General features: G+C 40.7%; 2 protein-coding genes across 5 annotated transcripts in view; one reads left to right on the top strand and one right to left on the bottom strand.

Annotated features, from left to right (window-relative positions):
• gucd1 (guanylyl cyclase domain containing 1) overlaps positions 1-23088 on the top strand; it is a 36028-nt gene that overhangs the window by 6330 nt on the left and 6610 nt on the right. For 2 of the 4 annotated variants that reach the window (XR_008385956.1, XM_053624867.1), the window contains exons 5-6: positions 6658-6899; positions 12931-13054. Coding sequence is in view for 3 of the 4 variants with exons in the window: in XM_053624867.1 (XP_053480842.1) it covers positions 6658-6899; positions 12931-13022 (334 nt within the window). In the remaining variant the exon portion in view is untranslated. Of the gene's footprint in view, positions 1-6657; positions 6900-12930; positions 13056-23088 lie in introns of those variants that run through there. The other 2 variants (XM_053624866.1, XM_053624868.1) reach the window with 1 other exon arrangement.
• Positions 19524-23088, bottom strand: part of upb1 (ureidopropionase, beta) — a 114243-nt gene continuing 110678 nt past the window's right edge. The window contains exons 9-10 of the mRNA XM_053624864.1: positions 22580-22734; positions 19524-22270 (exon numbers count right to left, since the gene is read on the bottom strand). Of these exons, the coding sequence (XP_053480839.1) occupies positions 22187-22270; positions 22580-22734 (239 nt within the window). The 3' untranslated portion in view covers positions 19524-22186. The remainder of the gene's footprint in view (positions 22271-22579; positions 22735-23088) is intronic.

Below are 23088 nucleotides of genomic sequence, written 5' to 3'. Positions count from 1 at the left end.
TCACTGTGTGTTCTGACACCTTTCTAGGTGAAGGTACTATCCACTGCATACCGGGAACACCCCACAAGACATGCTGTTTTGGAGATCCTCTGACCCAGTCATCTAGCCATCACAATTCAGCCCTTGTCAAAGTCACTCAGATATGTAGGCTTGCCCGTTTTGCCTGCTTCTAACACCTCAGCTTCGAGAACTGACTGTTCACTTGCTGCCAAGGCCGGTTCTTTAGTTTTTGCTCTACACTGGAGCATTTTGGGTTCATCTAAAAATGAATATGAGCGGCTAGACCAGAATTGCAGATTTCCTTTCCTGACCTTTGTCTAGATGTCTTTAACAACTTAGAACATGGCACCTTTAGTGTCAAACTACCCAATGGTTAGGTGAGCAAAAATATTGGAACAGACAGTCATAATGTAAAGAACATATTTACGTAATGCAATTTTTGGTTGCATATCCCTTTCTTGTAAGAACTGCATCAAGCCAGAGACCCACAAACATCACCAAACTGAAGCATTCTTCTTTTGATGTTTTTCCTGGCTTGTATCTCAGATTCTTTCAGTTATTCTTTTTGTTTTGGGGAGGTTTCTCCCTTTAGTCTCTTCAGATGGTGAAATGCATGTTCAATTGGGTTAAGGTCAGTTGGTGATTGACTTGAACAGTCCACTTTTTTCTCCTAAGTCCTTATTGTGTTGGCAGTGTATTTTGGGTTATTGTCTTGCTGCATGATTAAGTTTCTCACAATTAGATTGGATGCATTTCTATGTAAACTGGTAGACAGAATGTTTCTGTAGACTCCTGAATTCATTCTGCTGGTACCATCATGAGTTACGTCATCAATAAAGATTAGTGAACCCATTCCAGAAGCAGCCATGCAAGTCCATGGTATGATACTACCTCCACCCTGCTTGACCCAATGAATGTATGTTTTGGATCATGAGCTGATCCTTTCTTTCTCTACCTTTGGTCTTTCCATAATTTTGGTTCCAGAACTGTTGTGGCTCATCTGTATTTTTTTGTGAATTCCAATCTGGCCTTCTAATTCTTACAGCTGATGAGTGGTTTGCATCTTGTGGTATGGTCTCTATTTCTGCTCTCAAAGTCTTCTTTGAACAATGGATTGTGATACCTTCACCTCTCCCAGTGGAGGTTGATGGTGATGTCACTGACTGTTGTTTTTGGGGTTTTCTTCACAGTGCTCACAAGGTTTCTGTCATCAACTGCTGCTGTTTTCCTTGGTTGACCTGTTTGATGTTCTGGTGATTTCTTTCAAGACTTTTCAAATTGTTGTACTTTCTATGCCTAGTGCTTGTGCCATGGCTCAGATAGATTTTCCTTCTTTTCTCAGCTTCAAAATTGGTCAGCGCTATTAATTGTTTAAACAATAAATCTAACAGGACAGACCTGGGCAACAAGAAACACATGTCAGTCTCACACACACACAAACACCCACACAAACAAACGCACAATTTCCCCTTGTCACGTCGCAGCGCACTCGTGACTACAGTTCCCAGAATGCAGCACCAACTACAAACATGGCCGACTAGAACTACACTTCCCGGCCACGCACGCGCTCACGTTCGCCGGAGTACTGAGTGCGAACACCTGTACTTCATCGTAGGTTATAAAGGACCTCATTAACTTCAGAGCCTCGCAAAGTAAACGCTCAGCAGTCTTACCTCTGTCGTTCACCAAGCCTTTGTCTTAGTTTTGGTTTACGGTTTTTGGATTTACCGCCTGTATTTGAATTAAGATTCCCTGCCTAGCCCAGTTTGGATTGTTTGCCCACTCGCCTGACCTACTGCTGTCTTCCGTGTTTCGTCTTCCGCCTGATCCTCGCACTCTAGTCCCGTTCGTCCGCGCTTGCCTCCAACCAGGTACCGTAACAGATTACTTCGCCTACTATGGAGGCAGCGGACGCCCCAGAGTGGCAAAGCCACATCCTTGAGCAAATTCAAGCGATAGTGGTGCAGCCGGACAAGATATCGTGCTTAACCGAGCAAGTGTTGTGCATGTACCCTTCCACGCTTTTCGGCGCAGAACCTCGGCCTCCCCGTACATCCTCTGCTCCAGCCATGTCAAATCCAGTCCATCGATGGGTCCCCCATGGGGGGGGGGGGGAGTCATATCCCACTGTACACTGCCACAAAGACTGCAAGTTAGTGCCCTCCACCATGAAACCATAGTCTTGTACATCACGGTCTCCACCTGGCACCCCATCATTTTAGGTCTACCTTGACTGGAGCTCCACAACCCCCAGGTCTCTTGGACAGACAAGCAAGTTACCCAATGGTCCCCTTGCTGCCTGAGCAACTGCCTAAACAGCCTGGCGGTCCCTTTGGCAGCCACGGCAGTGGAGAGCCCCATGTCTCGTGTTCCAGTCATGGGACCTCAGCGAGGTATTCAGCAAGGAGAGAGCAAGCGGTTTACCACCACACCGTCCCTACGAGTGCACCATTGACCTCCATCCCGGAGCCAGTCCATCTCGGGGTCGTGTATACCCTCTCTCCCAAACTGAACACCGAGCCATGGAGGAATACATTCAGGAGGCCCTCCAACAGGGGTACATTAGACCCTCCACGTACCCCGCGTCCACCTGGTTCTTCTTCATGGAAAAGAAAGGAGGGGGCCTACAACCGTGTATCGACTACCGGGGCCTCACTTGACAAGTGATAGTCAAGTAGCGGTATGCCCTGCCACTAGTTCCTGCAGCCCTTGAACAGTTAAGATCCGCGACCATTTTAACGAAGCTGGACCTGCGTAGCGCGTACAACCTGATCCACATCCGGGAGGGGGATGAGTGGAGGACGGCTTTTAGCACCACCTCCGGGCACTACGAATACTTGGTCATGCCGTATGGGCTTGCTAATGCCCCCTCTGTGTTCCAGAGTCTAATTAATGATGTCCTGAGAGACATGTTGGGGAGGAGCGTCATCACATACATCAATGACATCCTGGTGTATTCGGCGTCCCTGGAAGAGCATATCGACCATGTGTTGCGCCGCCTATTGCAACATCAGCTTTATGTAAAGGCCGAGAAGTGTGAGTTCCACCAATACACAATCTCCTTCCTAGTATACATCATCAGCCAGGAGGGGGTCACCATGGACCAGCGCAAGATCCAAGCGGTGGTGGAATGGCCCATGCCCCGAACCGTCAGGGAGTTGCAACGGTTCCTTGGCTTTGCGAACTTTTACTGACGGATCATTCGAGGCTTCAGTACGATAGCACAACCCCTGACGTCTATCTTGCGCGGCAAGCCCAGGCGGCAACTTGGGACCCCAGCCGCCCAGGAGGCGCTGGATAAATTCAAGATGGCCTTCGCCACGGCCCCCATCCTTAGACACCCGGGTCCCTCCAGACCCTTTGTCGTGGAGGTAGATGCCTCTGAGGCAGGGGTAGGGGCCATTCTATCACAGAGGCTTGGAGATAAGCCCAAGCTGCACCCCATAGCGTTCTTCTCCCGCAAGTTGTCGTCAGGGGAACGCAATTATGATGCGGGGAACCGAGAACTCCTGGCAGTTAAACTGGCCCTGGAGGAGTGGAGGCACTGGTTGGAGGGTGCCATCCACCCGTTCGTTATCTATACAGACCATAAAAACCTGGAGTACCTGAGGACGGCCAAAAGTCTCACACCCCACCAGGCCCGCTGGTCCCTGTTCTTCTCCAGGTTCCAGTTTACCTTATCATATAGGCCAGGAACTAAGAACGCTAAGGCTGACACTCTGTCACGAATCCACTGCCCTGAGAGCTGAGCGGACCACGGAGATTATATCCTGCCCCCCTCCTGTATTGTTAGTGCCATAGAGTGGACTCTGGACCAGGCCTTAGCACGCTTCCCCAGGTCACGAATCCCAGCAGCATGTCCTCCCGGCAAGCAATTTGTCCCGAAGCGATACCGACTGGAGCTCATCACCTGGGCCCACACGGCACTAGCGACAGGCCACCCAGGAATACATCGCACCCACCAACTACTGGCCAGGAAGTACTGGTGGCCCCACATGTCCAGGGAAGTACAGCGCGTCGAGTCCTCGTCCTCCACATACACCCAGGCTAAGGTACCGTGTACTCTACCAGCCAGTAAGCTGGTGCCCCTACCTATCCCCGTATGCCCGTGGTCCCACTAGGCCCTAGACTTCATCACTGACTTGCCGGAGTCACAGGGGAACACCACGATACTAGTGATTATCGATCGTTTTTCAAAGTTCCTGCGCCTCAATCCACTGCCCGCCATCCCGTCTGCCTTTGCCACAGCCGAGCTGCTATTCCAACATGTGTTCAGATACTTCAGTATCTCGGAAGAGGTTGTGAGTGACAGGGGGCCGCAATTCATGTCTCGAGTCTGGGCCAGCTTCATGGAGAAGATGGGTGTCACCGTTAATCTCACCTCCGGTTATCACCCCCAGGCCAACGGACAGGTAGAACGGGCTAACCAAGAAGTCGCTAGATTCCTACAAACCTTCTGTGCCACCAACCCGGAGGACTGGGGCCAATTCCTCCCGTGGGCGGAGTACGCACAGAACTCCCTGTGACACTCCGCGACGCAGCTCACCCCCATTCAGTGTGTCTTGGGCTACCAGCCGCCGCTATTTTCTTGGAATGCCAACCCTACGGACTCGCCAGCGGTGGATTAATGGTTCCACCGGAGTGAGCAGGTCTGGGAACGCGCACATCAACATTTGGTGCAGGCCTCACGCACCGCCAAATGAAAGGCGGACCATCACCGGAGGGATCATCCCAACTACCAACCCGGGGACAGGGTGTGGCTTTCCACTAGAGACCTAAAACAGCCACTTCCGGGCAGGAAACTTACCTCCAGGTATATCGGCCCCTTTTGAATCCAGAAACAAATTAACGAGGTCATGTACCGCCTGGACTTGCCCAAGTATAGCCGCATCACCCCGTTATTCCATGTCTCTCTCCTTAAGCCAGTGAGACCGGGTCCCTTGGCCACGGCGGTGCCAGGTCACTCCCCACCGGAACCGTTAGAGATTGAAGGCCGCCCAGCCTACCCAGGACATTCTGGACCCAAGCCTTTCACAGGGACTTCCATGCCACTCACCCAGCTAAACCGGGACCACGGAGGAGAGGGAGGCCTCGGAAGGATTCTGCTCCCGGAGTGAACCCTTGGGGGGGGAGCTCTGTCACATCGCGGCGAACTCGCAACTACAGTTCCCAGAATGCAGTGCCAACTACAAACATGGCCGATGAGAACTACACTTCCCGGCCACGCATGCGCTCGCCGGAGTACTGAGTGCGAACACCTGTACTTCATCGTAGGTTATAAAGGACCTCGTTAACTTCAGAGCCTCGTGACGTAAACGCTCAGCAGTCTTACCTCTGTCGTTCACCAAGCCTTTGTCTCAGTTTTGGATTTCTACGGTTTTTGGATTTACCGCCTGCATTTGAATTACGATTCTCTGCCTAGCCCTGTTTGGATTGTTCGCCCGCTTGCCTGACCTACTGCTGTCTTCCGTGTTTCATCTTCCGCCTGATCCTCGCACTCTGGTCCCGTTCGTCCACGCTTGCCTCCAACCAGGTACCGTAACACCCCTCTGAAACTATTGGAACGGCAAGGCCAATTAATTTGTTTGTGCTGTCTTGCTGATTGATTGTGGGTCTTTTTGCCTTCAATTTTGTCTTCAGTAAGTGAAAAGCATGCGCAATTGGGTTGAGGAAGAACATAAGAATATTCCATTTCTTTGCCTTTCCCATCTTTCTGGTACAGGTTAATCTTGGTTTCATCTGTCCAGAGAATCTTGTACCAGAACCAGGCAGGCTTTTTATTATTATTTATTTACTACTTTATCTTTAGATGTTTTCTAGCAGAGTCTAATCTGGCCTTTCTGTTCTTGAGTGCTACTAATGGTTTTCATCTTGAGGTAAACCCTCTGTATTTACATTCATGAAGGCGTGTCTTGATTGTAGACTTTGACGATGATACGCCTACCTCGTCGAGAGTGTTCTTGACTTGGCTAGATTTTGTGAAGGGGTTTTCAACAAGGAAAGAATTGTGATCATCCATTTTAGTTGTCTTCTGTGGTCCTCCAGGCATTTTGGTGTTGCTGAGCTCGCCAGTGCATTCCATCTTTTTAAGAATGTACCAAATTGTTGATTTGGCCACTCTTAAAGTTTCTGCTATCTCTCTATTAGACCTGTTTTGTTTTTTCGGCCTAATGATGGTCTCCTTCACTTGCATCGACACCACTTTGGGCTGCATATTGAGAGTTCCCATGTAAAGCTACCAAATGCAAATTCAACACTTGGAATTCCAGACCTGTTATCTCCTTTATTTTTCCATGAAATAACGAGGAAACAGGCCACACTTGTCCATGAAACTGCTCATCAGTAAATTGTCAAATTACTTTTGGGCCTGTGAAAAATTGAGGTACTATGTAATGCATGGCTGTAATTCCTAAACAGTTTGATGCAGTATTTTTATTAAAACCATTTTGAATTACAGCTGGAAGTCTACACATCAATCACATCTTGATTGCTTCATTTCAAATCCATTGTAATGGTCTACAGAGGTAAAAGTAGGAAAATTGTGTCTTGAAACTTGTGTAATATTGTATGTGTTATGCTTATGCGACAGTAGTCAAGCCAAAAATGGTGATACAAAAAATCTGTTCTATTACACTGACCAGTGTTTCTTGTCTGTAGCTCTGTGACTGTTCAGGAGATCCAGGCTCATCTGAACCATGGACATGTGGCCATCGTGCTGGTAAATGCTGTAGTGTTAATGTGCGAACTCTGCTCCACTTCAGTCAAGTACTGCTGCTTTCTACCTGTGAATCAAAAGTGTTTCTGCAGTACACCTGATTACCAAGGTCACTTTGTGGTAGTGTGTGGATTTAATCGTACCACTGGCTGCATCTTCTATAACAACCCTGCTTATTCTGACCGTAAGTACTGCACATGCATGTGATAGTACATATATTGGTAATGGTTTATTTCTTCTTTTAAATAAAACCTTCATTAAGAGAGGCTAGTGACATCCTTTGTGAATTGTAGATATTTCTAAAGGGTGCTTTCAATCCTATTAGTCTGTTTACCAAGGCCAAATGTGAGTGAAAATCATAATTTTGGTTTAGTTACTGTTTGGTTTGGTTTGATTTCACATTATCCTTAATGATTTTTTTTTGCTTAGGGGTGTATAGGGTTGGAAACATAATCCTATAGTGTTTCATATATTGGTAAAAAATATGATAGAAAAGGTTAGCAATGCACTTGAGATGAGTTCACAATTGTAAATATGGCTCACAATGGATATTAAATGTGAATTGTTTCTTTATACGGTACCTTCCACTAATATTGGCACCCTTGGTAAATATGAGCAAAGAAGGCTGTGAAAATGTGTCTTTAGTGTTTAATCTTTTGATCTTTTGTTCAAAAATTCACAAAAATACTCAACACACAACACAGGTGTGTTTTTATAATAAAAAAAATACTTTGTTAAATATAGGTGTGCCACAATTATTGGCGCCTCTATGAATTCATATGAGAAAAATATATTTGAAGTATATTCCCATTGAAATTTGACATTTTTTAGTACACCTGGGTGACTAGGAACAGGAAATTGTTCAAGCATGACAATCCTGTTTCACAGAGGTATAAATATGAGGTAACAAACACGCCAGATTCCCTTAGTTATTCATCAGAATGGATAAGACCAAGAAATATAGCTGTGTTGTGCAGCAAAAGGTTGTTAAGCTTCACAAACTGGGAAGTGGCTATAAGCAAATAGCAAAAGCATTGAAAATGCTCATTTCAACCATCAGGGCAATAATTAAGTCATATCATGATTTTTAAACGTTTTTAAATGTTAATAATTTGTTTATTGAGTGTAATAAAATAGGTTAACAAGCTTTAATGTAAAAAAAATGCATTATTTGTCAAATAACGTACATTATTGCAGTACCTCTATTCCCAGGCTGCCTGAAACGCTCCGATTTCTCCAAGACCCCTCCTGCAGAAAAGCCCAGAGTGATCTGATTGGCCAGCTGACCTGTTGCGTTGTGATTGGCCAAAAGCCTCACCGTGTGTCGGAAATGTAACACCCCTTGACTTAGGATTAGCCTCCAAAGCTTCTAAAACAATTCTAAGCTCCTAAGCAACATCTCATCGGTTTTACCGTATCAGTTCGAGCCTGAGTCAGATTCAGAAAATGTGGATGATAAAGCAGAACCAACTTTGCAAGCATGACTTGAGCAAAACCTTTCACAGTGTTACGTTTTTATTTTGTAACTCTCTTACCTTTCAGATATGATGTAAATTCCGGCGGGGCATCTATGCAGTACACAGCTTCTGTGTGTACATAGGTATTCATGCGATATATCTTTGGAAAGCTAAGATTCGATTGATATAAACAATTTAAAAATAGAATCACAACAGCAGCTACAATCAACATCTGTCAGACCACCAACATACAAGCACTTGGAATACTGAGACAAACTTTAACTAGCATGTTAGCAGAGGTCTACAACTGAGCCACAACACAAAACTCTGAACAGACGATAGCAGATACTTCATAAAATAATCAAACATGTTTACAGGTTCTGATTCAGAAGCACAAGATTGTCAGAGCAAAGTGGGAATCGCCCCACTTTTCAGTGGTATCCTTTGTGTATAACCTGCCTTGTACTCTCCCAGGTTCAGGAAGCTGTCCTCTGTAAAATGTGCTGTGCACAAGCAAATGTTTGGGTTGTACTTCTCAGGAACAGCATTATAAATAAACAGTAACTACTGATTCCTAATTTCGTCCGTTTTTGGAAGGCTAAACAAAGGGGTTTTGCTTTCGCACGAAAACACACAGCATCTCCACGACATGGTGCCTGAATTCACTGAAGCCTCACCTTCGTTCTTCGTGGCTGCATTTTGCAGGATTATGCTGATCGTGCACTCTGTGACATAGAGGAATTATGGAAGTAAATCTGGACTTCAAATAAAACGTTTTGGGCAGGTCTGGAGCAGAGTTCTTTGTTAGATAAAATAAATTCCTTTGGGGGAGACTATGAGCTTTGTGACTTTGCAGATCTTATACATGCACAAACACATACATTACACACCCAAACAAAAGGAAAACATAAAAAAATCATGAAATGACTCCTTTAAGAAGTTCCAGTCAACTGGAAATGTTATGACTCAACCTGGAAGAGGATGCATGTCTAAACGCATTGTGAAGAGGATGGTTTGAGTGGGCAAAGAATCTCCAAGGATCACAGATGGAGAACTGCAGAAGTTGGTTGTGTTTTGGGGTCAGAAAATTATACAAAACTACAATCCGAAGTCACCTACATCACCACAAGCTGTTGGGAAGGGTTTCAAGAAACAACTCTGTACTCTCATCCAAAAATAAACTCGAGCGTCTTCAGTTTACCAGACACTACTGCGACTTCAAATGGGATTGGGTTCTATGGTCAGATGCAACCACAATAGAGCTTTTTGGCAATAAACACCAGAGGTGGATTTGGCCCACACAGAGAGGTAGCTATATGGAAAAGTACCTCATGCCCACGGTTAAATATGGTGGTGGCTCTTTATGTTTTGTTATGTTAATGTTTTGGTGCTGTTTTTCTGCCAGAGGACCTGGACATTTTGTTAGGATGGTAAAATGAACACCTAACTGCCTCTGCCAGCAAACTTAAAATGGGTCATGGTTGGATCTTCCAGCAGGCCAATGATCCAAAACATACATCAAAATCAACACAAAAATTATTTACTGACCACAAAAATAAAGGTCCTGTCATGGCCATCCCAGTCCCCTGACTACTTGAAACCCATAGAAAACCTGTTGGGTGAACTGAAGAGGAGAGTCCACCAGTATGGACCTCGAAATTTAAAGGCTCTGGAGAGATTGTGTATGGAGGAATGGTCTCGGATCCCTTGCCATGAATCAACCTCATCAGATATTATAGGAGAAGACCCAGAGCTGTTATCTTGTCAAAGGGAGGTAGCACAAAGTATTGACTAAAATAGTGCCAATAATTGTGCCATATATAATATATATATATATATATATTTTTTATAAACCTGTGTTTTGTTTGCAATTGTTTTGATATCCATGAGAGCAGAGTGTTTTGTGAATTTTTTTTTATGAAAAGGTTAAACAATAAAGACAATTTTTCACAGCCTTCTTTCTATACCAAGGGTGCCAATATTACTGGAGGGCACTGTATGCCAAAAGTTTCACTCGGATTGTAACATTAGAATGCTTTTTTTCCCCAGAACTGTTTACACATCTGTTGTCATAATCGCATGTATATCCACTGATATGCACAAAGGTAGAGATACAGGAAACTGTGTGTTTGTGGTGCTATAGAAATGTTATGTAAAATAATTGCCATATAAAGGGGGAGGGGTAGAATTGCATGTCCACCATGTATACCTACAGTATAGTAGTAAAAAGCCTTCATTTGTTATGCGTATGAGGCCCTTCAGTTGGTTTCAAAAACTTGATGTGGCTCTCGGGTCAAAAACTTTGCCCACCCCTGCTGTAATGCCTGAGCAAGTGAGTTGTTAATTATTTAGCTGTTGATTTGAGTCAACAGCTGGGCTCTGGCCAAGGCAAAGAAATACAACATTTTTCTTTTTATAACTTGACCTCACATTTATTCTTTCTATTACCTGACAATTTATAACATACTGTATCATGTTTACGTTTCTGTATATGCTTATTACAATACGGTTTATAGAACCCCTGGCAAAAATGATGGAATCGCCACACTTGGAGGATGTACACCCGGCCTTTTTTACTTCGTAGCAAGTATGACACTACGATATTTGTTAAATAGCTAAACATGCTGGCTTCATGAAAACGTACCTTAAGCAAATAAAATTAAATTATTTCAATTAATGTCATGTTTTTTTCCCAGATCAAGTAGAGGAAAAAAATATGGAATCACTTAATATTGAGGAGAAAATTATGGAATCACCCTGTAATTTGTATTTCTAAAACAGATACCAGCACAAGTCTAAAAATGCTAAATAGTTTGCAGTTAAAAGAGAGTGCTTACAAACCTTAAGAGTGCCTGCATACCTTCACCTTGGACTTTTAGAAAGGAAACATGAACCCAACAAGAGAGTTGTCAGTTGAAACAATGGAAAGGATTATAAAACTCCTTCAAGAAGGAAATCTGACATGGAGTGTGGCAAAAGATGTTGGTTGTTCCTATTCAGCTGTGTCTAAAATTTGGTGCAAGAATAAACAAAATGGGAAGGTTATAAAAGGAAAACACATAGGAACACAGCAAATGTCAGGGTGGTTAAACTCAAAGCAATATGCCTTGAAAATAGAAAATACACAACAAAACAAAATAAATGGCTGGAAATAGGGGTCAATGTTTGTGACAGAACTGTAAGAAATTGGCTGAATTAAATGGGATTTTTATACAGAAAAGCCAAATGAAAACCAGCACTAACACCTAAACAGAAGAAAACAAGGTTACAGTGGGCTAAAAGGAAACAGTCATGGAGTGTGGATGATTGGATGAAAGTAGGCTTGCTGCAATAGTAGGTGTTATCGGTGATACACGGTGTTGGGCCGCACATCACTTGCCCACCGCGGCACTGTCTCCACTGCCGTTTTGCTTTTTTATAGTAATAAAAATCATTTAGTTCAGTTAGAGAAGGGATGCTATAATTAAAAACTGAAATCATCTGCTCACTTCAGCATGACCTGAATGAGTTACAGTCACAGTACAGATATGCATGAGTCAGGTTTCATTTATCACGTGACGAGAGTGAGGCGAGGTGACTGACGACGATGGTGGAAGATTTGGTTTCAAAGCAAAATGTGAAAGCGCCTATTTGGCAATATTTTGGATTTAAACCCAATGTTAATAGGGAACCTGCACCATTCAAGCAATTGCCTCCCCCGAATTGGTGCTAAGTCAAAAGCAAAAGCGAAATGCGTACGGATGCATGGGCATTCATAAGCGATTTAAAAGTGAGGGGGATACCCCCGGTGATACCAGTAATACCAGTGTTATCACACGTTGATTAACCGGTGGGAAAACTTCCTCACCATCACAACCCTAGATGCAAGTTATATTCCTCGATGAATCACGAATTTACATTGTCCAAGGAGTTGACTGACTGAAGAAAACAATCAAATTTCTCCACTCATTTATGATCTGAGGTTGCATGTTAGGTAAAGGACTAGGGGAGACCTCACCAGTCAGTGCACAGGTGTACACTGAAATTTTGGACACTTTTCTCATTCCATTAATAGAAAATGGGTTTGGTGATGGTCATGTTTCAGGATGATATTGCATCTTGCCACAGAGCAGAGAGTGTTAAAGCTTTTCTTCAGTAAAGGCATATCAACTCAATGACATGGCCAGAAAACAGTACGGATCTCAGTCAGATTGAAAATTTATGGTGGAAATGAAAAGAAATTGGTCCATGACGAGGCTCCATCCTGCAAAGCTGATCTGTCAACTGCTATTCGAGAAAGTTGGAACCAGCTTGATGGAGAATATTATTTTTCATTAGTGTAGTCCATGCCTCAAAGCATTCAAGACGTCATATAAGCCAGAGGAAGAGCAACAAAGTACTAATTGTGATTTTTTTTGTTGTTGTTGATGATGATTCCATAATTCTTTCCTCTACTTGATCTGGAAAAAAATTACATTAAATAAAACAATTTAATTTAATTTGTTTAAGGTATGTTTCATGAAGCCAGAATGTTAAGCTATTAAACAAAAATAGTTTTGTTTCATATCTGTGATTTTTTTTTATTTGCTATGAAGTAAAAAATGTGGGTGAGCATCTTCTAAGTGTGGTGATTTCCATAATTTTTGCCAGGGGTTGTAGCAATATAGTAGATTGACAAATATTCTTATCCACAAAACCTTAATAAAAGGAAACTTTGATCCTATCAATAACGGTATTCAGTTGTAATGGCTCATATCTAACAGACATTTCTTTGAACAGGTGTATGCTGCACTAGCATTAGCAATTTTGAAGAGGCAAGAATGAGCTATGGAACAGATGAGGACATTCTTTTCATCTTCAAGGACAGCTGATCACAGGATGCACCTTTTTCTTTTGAGTCACGGTGAGGGCTTTGTGTAGGCATATCATATATATTAATATGGGTATAATTACAAATAAAAGGGGAGACCTCCAGAAACTCAGAAACAAATTTATATAGCCCACATTCATGAGCACACATCTTGACTTATGAACAAACATAAAAAGGCTGAAACTTTGTATCATCTGGTGCAAACAAAAACAGGTATGGCTGTTATGTGACTTTAGTATTAAGGCAAACCAATATTAATACAAGTGTTAATGCACAAATATATAGACAGTATAGTCCCACCATGTTGCACAAATTAATGGAAAACAAAGTGCGCAAATATATCTACATAAATATACAAATGCTTAAATACATCTATATGCTAACAATGCAAATATATAGTGGATATAGAAAGTCTATACACCCCTGTGAAAATTCCACTCTTCCTTGCTCAAGTGATCTGGATCTCCTGTGCACAGCCCTCTTCAAGTTATTCCAAAGGTATTCGCTAGGATTTTGATCTGGGCTCTGACTGGGCCATTCCAAAACATGATCATCTTCTGAAGCCATTTTTTCTTTACTTGGATTTGTGCTTTGGGTTGTTGTCGAGCTTCATCTCTCTAACAGAGGCCTATAGGTTTTGTGCTGAAATAGATTCGTTTTTGGAGCTATCCATGATTGCCTCTCTTTTGACTAGAGACACAGTCCCAGCTGAAAAGAAGCAGCCCCATATGGAAATTCTTTTGTACCCCTCTGGTACATACCTCTGGTTTGAGTATTTCAGAAACTGCTGATCTCCTGAGATTTTAGGCACAAGAGTCTAGTTTACACAGAATGGTGCGGGGGGAAAAAAACAACAAATAAACAAGATAAACATCCAGTGAGCAAGAAGAATGGCTAGTCTGGTTCTAAGGTCAGATGAACGTTATTGTTCCTTAAGGAAATTCATGAATTAGAACTGACAGGAAGGCTTTGGTAACTCTAATAACTGTGGTGAACAGAAAAGAATCTCAGTATGCACAGCATACTGAAACTTGAGGTCGATGGGCTACAGTGGCCGAGACCATATTCTGTACCGCTGTACTGAAATACTCATTCTGATGTATTTGTGTGCATTAGCTGAAGGTATAGATCTGTATCTGCAATATTGTATGCATTGCACTGCTGCCACATGATTGGCTGACTGGATAATTACATAAATGCTGATTGGATAAATGCTCCTATTAAAGTGGCCGGTGATTGTATTTATATCCAGGTTGTAGTTTACAGATGTGAGTGTCCTGGTGTGTTTCTGCATTACACTGATTTGCAATAGGTATTGCATTTTCTTGTATTATTTTATGCTTATTTATTATTCTACGCCAGGGGTTTTCAACCTGTGGGGCGCACCCCCTTAAGCACCTGTTAAGATTCCAAGGCACACACCTGTGTGAATGAAAATTGACACAGCTGTGAATGTAAAGCTGTCATTGCTAGCAAGTCTTTAGTTATCCACTAGGGGGCAATCTGACTAGTCCTCCAGCAATACTATTGAGCTAATCAGGTTTTCTGTTTTACAAGTTCCAACAGAGTTGGTAGTGATTGAGTGTTCGAGCAGTAAATAACAACAAAAACAACAAAAAAATGGATCGGTGGCACCAAAATTAAGAATGCCAGTTATGGTAAAACTGTTTAACCAACTGAGCCTGTACGTCTTCATCCCATTTATGGCAATGAGCCCTCCACGTCATCAGGGCTTTCCCACAGAAGAGGATAGCTGCAAAAACTAAAGGCCTGGTTGCATCAAAACAACGGAAGTATGATGAACAGTACATAAAATACGGATTCATGTGCATCAGACTAAATAATGAACCACGTCCATAGTGTGTTGTATGTTCTGAGGTGCATGCAAATGACAGTTTGAAACCTGCGAAACTGATGACACTCGCAAACCAAACACCTGACATTCAAAGATAAGCCAGTTGATTTTTTCCACTGTAAAGAATCAGGCTTAACAAACCAGAAACAAACAATGACCACAAAAACCACAGTGACGGTCAAAGCACTTACTGCTTCGTATGTTTTGGCGTATTTAGTTGCCAAAGCCAAAAAGCCTCACACAATTGCAGAGAGCCTTATTTGTCCAGCAACAATCTGTCAAACTATGTTTGGGAATAATTTTGCCAGTAATATTGCACAAATTTCGCTATTGGATAACACCATGAGCCACTGTATCACTGACATGACAACAGACGCAACAGAGAGAATAAGGGTAGGAATTTTTTTCATTGCAATTAGATGAGTTGACCGACATCTCAAACTCCTCCCAACTACTTGTATTTGTCCGCTATGAGCAAAAATTGCTTGAGGAAAACCTGCACAGGGAGAGATATTTTTGATAAACTCAATGGAAAACTTGAATGAAGTGGGTCTGTCTTGGGACAATTGTGTTGGTGTGTGCACACATGGGGCGAGAGCCAAGGTAGGAAAAAATAAAGGATTCGTGCATTTGTTTGTGATGTAGCGCCACATGTTCTTTTCACCCACTGTATGATTCACAGGGAGGCCCTTGCGGCAAAAACTCTTGAATGCAGTGCTACAGACAGCTACACAAATCGTGAATTTCATAAAAGAAAATCAATACTGTTTTCCCTGTTGTGCAAAGAAATGGGGTCAGAATATGAATCCTTACTCTTGCACACAGAGGTAAGACGGCTCTCCAGAAGGAAAGTACTGCAGCGAATATTTTCATTGTGATGAACTACTAATTTTTATGTTTGACTATGCGTAGTCTTTTGCTAATTATTTGACTGACCATAATTGCAAATCTAGCATATCTGTGTGACATTTTTGATACACTTAATACTCTTAATTCGTCTTGGACCAAATTCATTGGACCAAATTCAAACCTGCTAACAATGACTGCGTTTACATGGACAACAATAATCCACTCTTAATCTAATTAAGACCATAATTTGATTAAGAAACTACCATGTAAACAGCAACCTTAATCTAATTAAGGGCATAATCTAATTAAGCTCTAATCGAATTAAGACAGGTGGATTACTCCTGTTTTAATCGTATTATGGACGTGCATTACAGACATGTAAACACCTTAATCACATTATGAATGTCGTGTGAGCGTTTTCACCGCATTTTGCGACAGGACACGATCACACACGGCAGTTTTACGTTTTACGGCGAACAAGAGAGTTCGGCTGTGTCCCAAACTGCATACTTGCCTACTATAGGACTGTAGTGGGGAAAAATACATGTATCTCGGCTACTATACAGTAGGTAAGTATGCGATTTGAGATGCAGCCCACGGCTTCAAGCAGTCGTCTGTTTGCACGTATAGCATGACTAATAATTAACTGCACTTAAAGCGGTTGTAAAAAATTAAATAAAAACACCCAAAACTATATATGGTACCATAACGAAGGCGAACTGTATGTTGATACGTGAAATTCTGGAGGGACATCGGACGGCGTGGCGCGATGACGTAATGACACGGGCTCTTAATCTAATTATATTCTATAAAATGTAAAACCGGTACATGACAGGAGTATTCTAAAAGCGACTCATGTAAACACCTTAATCACATTATTACCTTACTTAGATTAAGGTCAATAATTAGATTATTGCTGTCCATGTAAACATGTTCCCAACCTTCGATGAATTTCTCATGGAAAATGGGTTTAATTGAGATGTTACAAAAAATTAAATCACTCTCCATCTGCATGCCCTGTCTACACATTTCATGGAGTATTTTCCTGAGCAGCAGAGTTGGAACCAGTACGCCTGGGTTTGTAACCCATTCATTGAAAGCGCAGGGAGTCACCTGTCATCAGATCAACAGGATAAGTGACCACTCTTTGAAGGTACTTTTTGACTCAACCACACTGCCAAAATTCTGTCTGTCAGTAGATGCAGTATACTGAACTTGCAAGACTTGCAATTGATGTACTTTTGCCTTGCACCTCAACTTGGCTCTGTGACTACATATTTTCTATACTTGCTTACATCAAAAGCAAGTACCTCTCATACTTATTGACAGTGGAAGATTTACGGTTAGCTGTATCTGGTATTGAGCATGATGTGCTCTCAGAAACAGGCTCAACCATCACACTGAACACGCTAAGCTGTTTATATTTTGTGTGTCAATATATGTTATGTGCACTATATGCATATTAAGTAGTATGTCAAGGATGTCATCACGCATTACTTTGGATGTTGTTGGGGTGGGAGGCATGAGGGAAATTATACAAACAGGGGGATGGTTGGGGGCATGTCTTAAAAGGTTGAAAACCCCTGTTCTATGCCTTATCCAATTATGTGCTATAGATACAAATAATTTTGCATTTATTTGTGGAATGTGTTCTGATCATTTGAAACTATAAAATTATACGTTTTGCTTGGCATTTAAGTATTTGTGGACTGTTGGCCTGTTATACTGTATATTTGTGCATTTTATGCTTGTATTTGTGATTTTGGCACTGCTTTACTTTACTTTAGCTGTAGTTTCAGCTAACATGTGAGATGAATTCTGATTCTATTCTGTAAATTCTGTTTATTCCGTTCTATTCTCTTTCACAAAATCAGTGTTTAACATTTTGCTGAATAACATCTCTAGAATTAATAAACCATAATTTATTACCCAGTTAATAGATGGATAGAGAATACTTTATTGATACCCAAAGGGAAATTTGGTTCCCAAATATTTAAGTTAAATAGAGCCCCAATATATAACACCATGTAATGCCGTACAGCACATTTCATTTAATTTTGAACACTTTCTATTTATCTGCTTGAAATCGGCTAGTGCAATACTTAACAATTTGTAGGATTGTTTTAAGTACCAAAAATTACTACACTCTAAGCAAGTGTTGTTCCTTTGATCTTTGCCTCTAATGGACAGCCAACAAACATCAGTGGCTTATTTATTTTTAAGGAAGTTTTTCTTTTTTATTTATAGTAGATTTATATAGTGTGGCAGTAAGATGATGCTGGACTGGTCAGATTTAAATGATGAGGAATGTGGGTGAGAGACCATGTGAACTAAACCTGGTCATCTAAAATATGTTTAACTAAAATATTCCTCAGGGCATGTTTGGTATCAATCTAATCCATATTTCATGGTGAACAATGTGGTGACATCATAAATATATTACCATCATAAGTTTATATATCATCATACGTTTAAAAAATAACATTTACCGTATATGATGCACACACCTACACTGACATATACATCTTGGGACCACCTGGTCTACATGAGAGACCTTTTACGATTGTTCCAAAGACTTATTCTCAGGAACCTAATTAACATACAACACCATAGGTCAGTGGTTTTCAAAGTGGGGGCCGGGGCGCCCAGGGGGCCTCAACAATTTGGTGTGAAAAATAAATAAATGTATGTTTTCTGTTTCTCACTCTCAGACAACCACACACACACACACACACACAATCAATTCCTAATGAAATGTAATGTAAAGATGTAAGATGTAATTATTAATAAAAAAGGGGATATATTCAGAAGTCTATATTTTTAATGTGTTTTAAAGACATCTTGCAAAAGGGGGGCGTCGGTCAAATTTTAATGCCATTTGGGGGGCCTTGCCCTGGAAAAGTTTGGGAACCCCTGCCCTAGGTTGACTCTACCCAACTGGGGGCTCACCCTGCCATGAAATACATTGTGTCTCTCCTACTTGGTACTCTGGTCATTATACATTTCAAAGAGGCTCAGAGGTATAAAAAGGTTACATACATTATACAATGGCAAGAGATGCATTTATCACCAAGCATCCTATGCTCATGATTCTGTCCATTGACTCTGTAAGTTTTCTTTGTTTTTACTTTCTGTACATTGTGTGTTTGTATTTTGTACAATAAACCCATGTATTACTTTCACTAACTAAAAGTTTATTCTTTGGTATTGGTTACATTAACAGTTATTATAAATTGGAGTCGATAATTAATTAAATGTGTTGAAGTCAGATATTTAAGTCAAAAATTTAAAACATACAATTAACCTTCAGCTGCACCTATTTCTGTCCTTTGTCATAGGAGAGCAGTGAACTAAGATAATATTTCATATTTTAATCCTTCACCTGGGTGTTTTTTTTTTTTTTTTTTTAAACCATATTTCAACAGAAGGTATATTTAATGTAGTTGTTAAATAACAGTTCAGGGCTTGACATTAAGCATTGTCATGTGGTTGTCCTTTGGACAAGTAAATTTGTCATTCACTTGTCCAAGTAAAAACATTACTTGCCCAGAGAGGAAAAAAATTGTGGTGTAAATATAATTATTTAGAAGCAATATACTCTCATCAGTCAGACAGTCATAGAAAGAAGCAAGGGCATAAACTTAATTTTTCAAATCATGTTTGCTTTCATGTTGTGCTGGTGGCATTTTCTTTTATCATGGGACAGAAGTGTATCATGCCTGAAGGCACTTTTTCCCTTGACTAATGAATATGAGCTGTACTAGAGGAATACTTCTCACTTTCATAAAATCACAATATAAAAATATTAGCTACTTTTCAAGTTGCTTTAAATTCATTAAGGGTACATTTACACAACAACGATGTACTAAAAATGAAAAAGTTTTTCCTTTTGCTTTTTTGAAAAGTTTTGCATACAGACGACAACGTTGTCAAACCGATCCCCATTCACACGACTAAAAATGCTGTATTATGCATGCCAGGTCAGTAGTTGGCGATGTCACTTTGTAAAGAAACACTACACACCTGCGCACTTAAGCATTCACGTCAATGTGACCACCATACTGATCTGGGCAAGACTGCCCTATAAACAAATACAAGTAAACGGGGAAGCTGTGGTTTTTCTGGATAAAAAGCACAATAAAGTTTACATTTCTCAAACAATTTCAATGGTTTATGATCTACGTTGAGTACAAAAACAGTTCTGTCTCCAGTTACTTAGAATCTTGATAGTTAGACTTGGAAAATTATTCATTGTCATAAGGAATTATGAAAACTCACGTTTGTCAAGCATAGATTTAGCTTATTTTTCTTGGTTAATAAATGCTGAGACGTTCGTAATGTAATATAATTTAATGTACATGAAATGTGCATAAAGTTTTTTTTGTTTTTTTTTTGTCTTTGTGGAAATGGATTTTTCTGCCTTCAATCCCATCTTTTAGCTTTTCTTGTACTCCAGGTCAGAATTCTGTTAACGAAGCTTGTTCATTTTTAAATACTGAAAAAAAATTAAATAGTGCATGTTTAAGTAATTATTGACCATCATTGTACCAAAATGGAACAAAATCAGCAAATACAAACCAAATAGTGAGACACTGGCAGTCAGTCTGCTTTCTATATTTTATTAGCAATAAAAGGATACAGATATACTCCAAAACAGACAATTACAAAGATAATTATAAGATTTTGAATACCGTTCCTTGGCGTAGGTGTGGGTTAATAATTTGACATATGTAACGCATGCGTCTCAGCTGGTTGTAGTAGTGATGCGGTAAATCTACATTTTGCTGGAGAAGCGTCAATAAACTCAAAATTTTTGAGCAGCACAAACACCATTGTAGTTTTGAAGTACTTGCGCGCATGCCTATAGACTGAACACGTAATACGCGTGCGCATGATGTCATCAGTTTCACAAATTCTCGTTTTTGTATGTTTACATGGAAACGATGACAGCAACTTTTGCAAAAACTTAGACTTTGAAACCCATTTTCAAATGTTTGCATTTTCAGGCCCCAAAACAACGCATAAAAAGTTTTCAGTTTTTAGTTGAAAATGTTGTCCTGTAAATGGCCCATAAGGCCAGGTTCACACATGCTCCGTTTGCAGTGCGTATGTGGTGCATCCCCCCCCCCCCAAAACTGCCTCCCATGTCTTTCCTTTTGCATTTAAATCTTTATATAAGAAATCCTGCAGGTCATAAACAACTTTCTCCAATAACCAGCCAGTCCCATGATTGCCGTTTTCTGCAGAGATGCGAGTGTCGTCGTCCCTCCCCCATCACCCACACAAAATATAACAAGCTGTGTAGTGTATTTCACATTTTTTTTAAAATTACTTTAGACATAATTTTGATTTAATTAGTTATTTTTGCAACTCCTGGTAAGTGTTTTTGGTTTTCTTAGTTTTACCCCAGGCTTAAAGTAATAAGATGATTGTGAAAAACAGTAGTATTCTTTAATTCTATGCATTTATGGTGAAATTACTACATTTTCGTGTCAATTGGTGTTCATTTTGACCACGAATAATGCGCTATCACTTTTTAATTCAGCGCGTGCAGCACAACAAAAATAGACTTACAAAATAGACGGAAACAATCAGTGCACTGCTGCACCACTCCTGCAATGCACTGGCTGCACCGCATCTGCAAGCAGTGTGAATGCTCTAACCTGTGAACATGGCCACGGAAAAAAAATATGTACTGCACACGCACTGCAAACAGATCATGTGTGAAACAGGCGTTGCACTGGTTAGTGATGTAGCTAGCTTCAGTGTTTACGGTAACATTACAGCAAGTGTACAGAGCTCTGAACATGACCGGTCAATAATAATAATAATCCGTTAGATTCTTTTTTTTTGTTTAGTTCGATGCTTTACCAGGCACTTGGCGGGGTTGCAGGACTTGAGAAACATTGCTTTTTAGAAAATGAAAACGACACATTTCGCTGCTGTTGCCTGGTCGAATTCTCATAGGTCAAGCTTGTTTCTAAGCAACTGCTTGTTTAAACCTGAACGTTCCTGGTTTCCTCTGTATGTGGAGGCCTACATGCTCTAGACTATTTTCAGCGGCAGAAGAACGTGAAATTGCTTATAACTGACTATATCACAAAGGCTATATAATTAAGCCAGTTATTATTATTATTTTTGGTGGTGCTTTTGTTGTTATTGACATTTTCAGGTTTCTTGTCCGGTCAAGCGTTAATGCCCTCCAGTTAATTTCATACTGCAACTTTAGCTTTTAATAAAAGATTATATAGAAAAGATTGTTTCTCAATCAACAATACAAAATTCTAATGAAGAATAGTTATTTATTTATTTTTGTTTAGTTATTTTCTTTGGGAGCTGACAATGGCATAACCAGTGAAAGTACAAATAATATATTATTCTGACTAAAATAAAATAATCCTCCACTAAATTTAGGCACAAAAAGGAAAAGCTTTGTTTCCAATGGAAGAAAGTAGAAAGATTTATTCCTTGACAATATTGGGCCTGAAGGCATGCTGGACAGCCTTTGTGAGCTCCTCAGCATACAAGTCATATCTCCCTGTCATCTGCAGAAAAACAAACAGGTCACACAGCACAAGAATTTGACACCTGCACATAATACTCACATCCTTGAATATTTATAGTTTAACAGTGATGTGTAGAGATTTTCAAGTGCAATCAGGAAATTCACAACAATGGACAGATGCACTTCCTTTATCAGACTAGGACTATGTGAACCTAACAGTAAGGGTTAATGAGAAAAACAGCCTTTTTATACTTTCCAACTGTTTTGTCCATTTTAAAAGAAAAATGTATGCTTAAATACATTAGGTCTGTGGTTATAGTTCATATCTATGACAATTTTTTTGACTCACCTTAAAATTCCACATGTCTGCAATTTGTTGGTTCAGGTTCAAGTCTAGTTCTGCTATCAGTAACCCATCTTTGATTCGGGATAGACCTGGTGAGCGACTGCCATCAGGTGCAGCCACATAGCTGGAGCCATAAAAGTGACCAAAGTCATGATGGGCTGTTTTTGAGAGAGGAAATATAAAATACAATATTTGTAATAAATTTTGATTTCAAAGAAACCTTGACACCACCTGTTAATATCAAAGCCCTTTCCAACTGTAGAAGAAACAAAACTGTAGGTACAGTATCTCACAAAAGTGAGTACACCCCTCACATTTTTGTAAATATTTGATTATATCTTTTCATGTGACAACACTGAAGATATGACACTTTGCTACAATGTAAAGTAGTGAGTGTACTGCTTGTATGCCAGTGTAAATTCGCTGTCTCCTCAAAATAACTCAACACACAGCCATTAATGTCTAAACCGCTGGCAACAAAAGTGAGTACACCTCTAAGTGAAAATGTCCAA

Source organism: Ictalurus furcatus, chromosome 5, assembly GCF_023375685.1.
Source record: "Ictalurus furcatus strain D&B chromosome 5, Billie_1.0, whole genome shotgun sequence".
In the NCBI taxonomy this organism is placed as follows: domain Eukaryota; kingdom Metazoa; phylum Chordata; class Actinopteri; order Siluriformes; family Ictaluridae; genus Ictalurus; species Ictalurus furcatus.
Note: the sequence above shows the minus strand (reverse complement) of the source record. Positions and strands in the feature narration are given on the sequence as shown.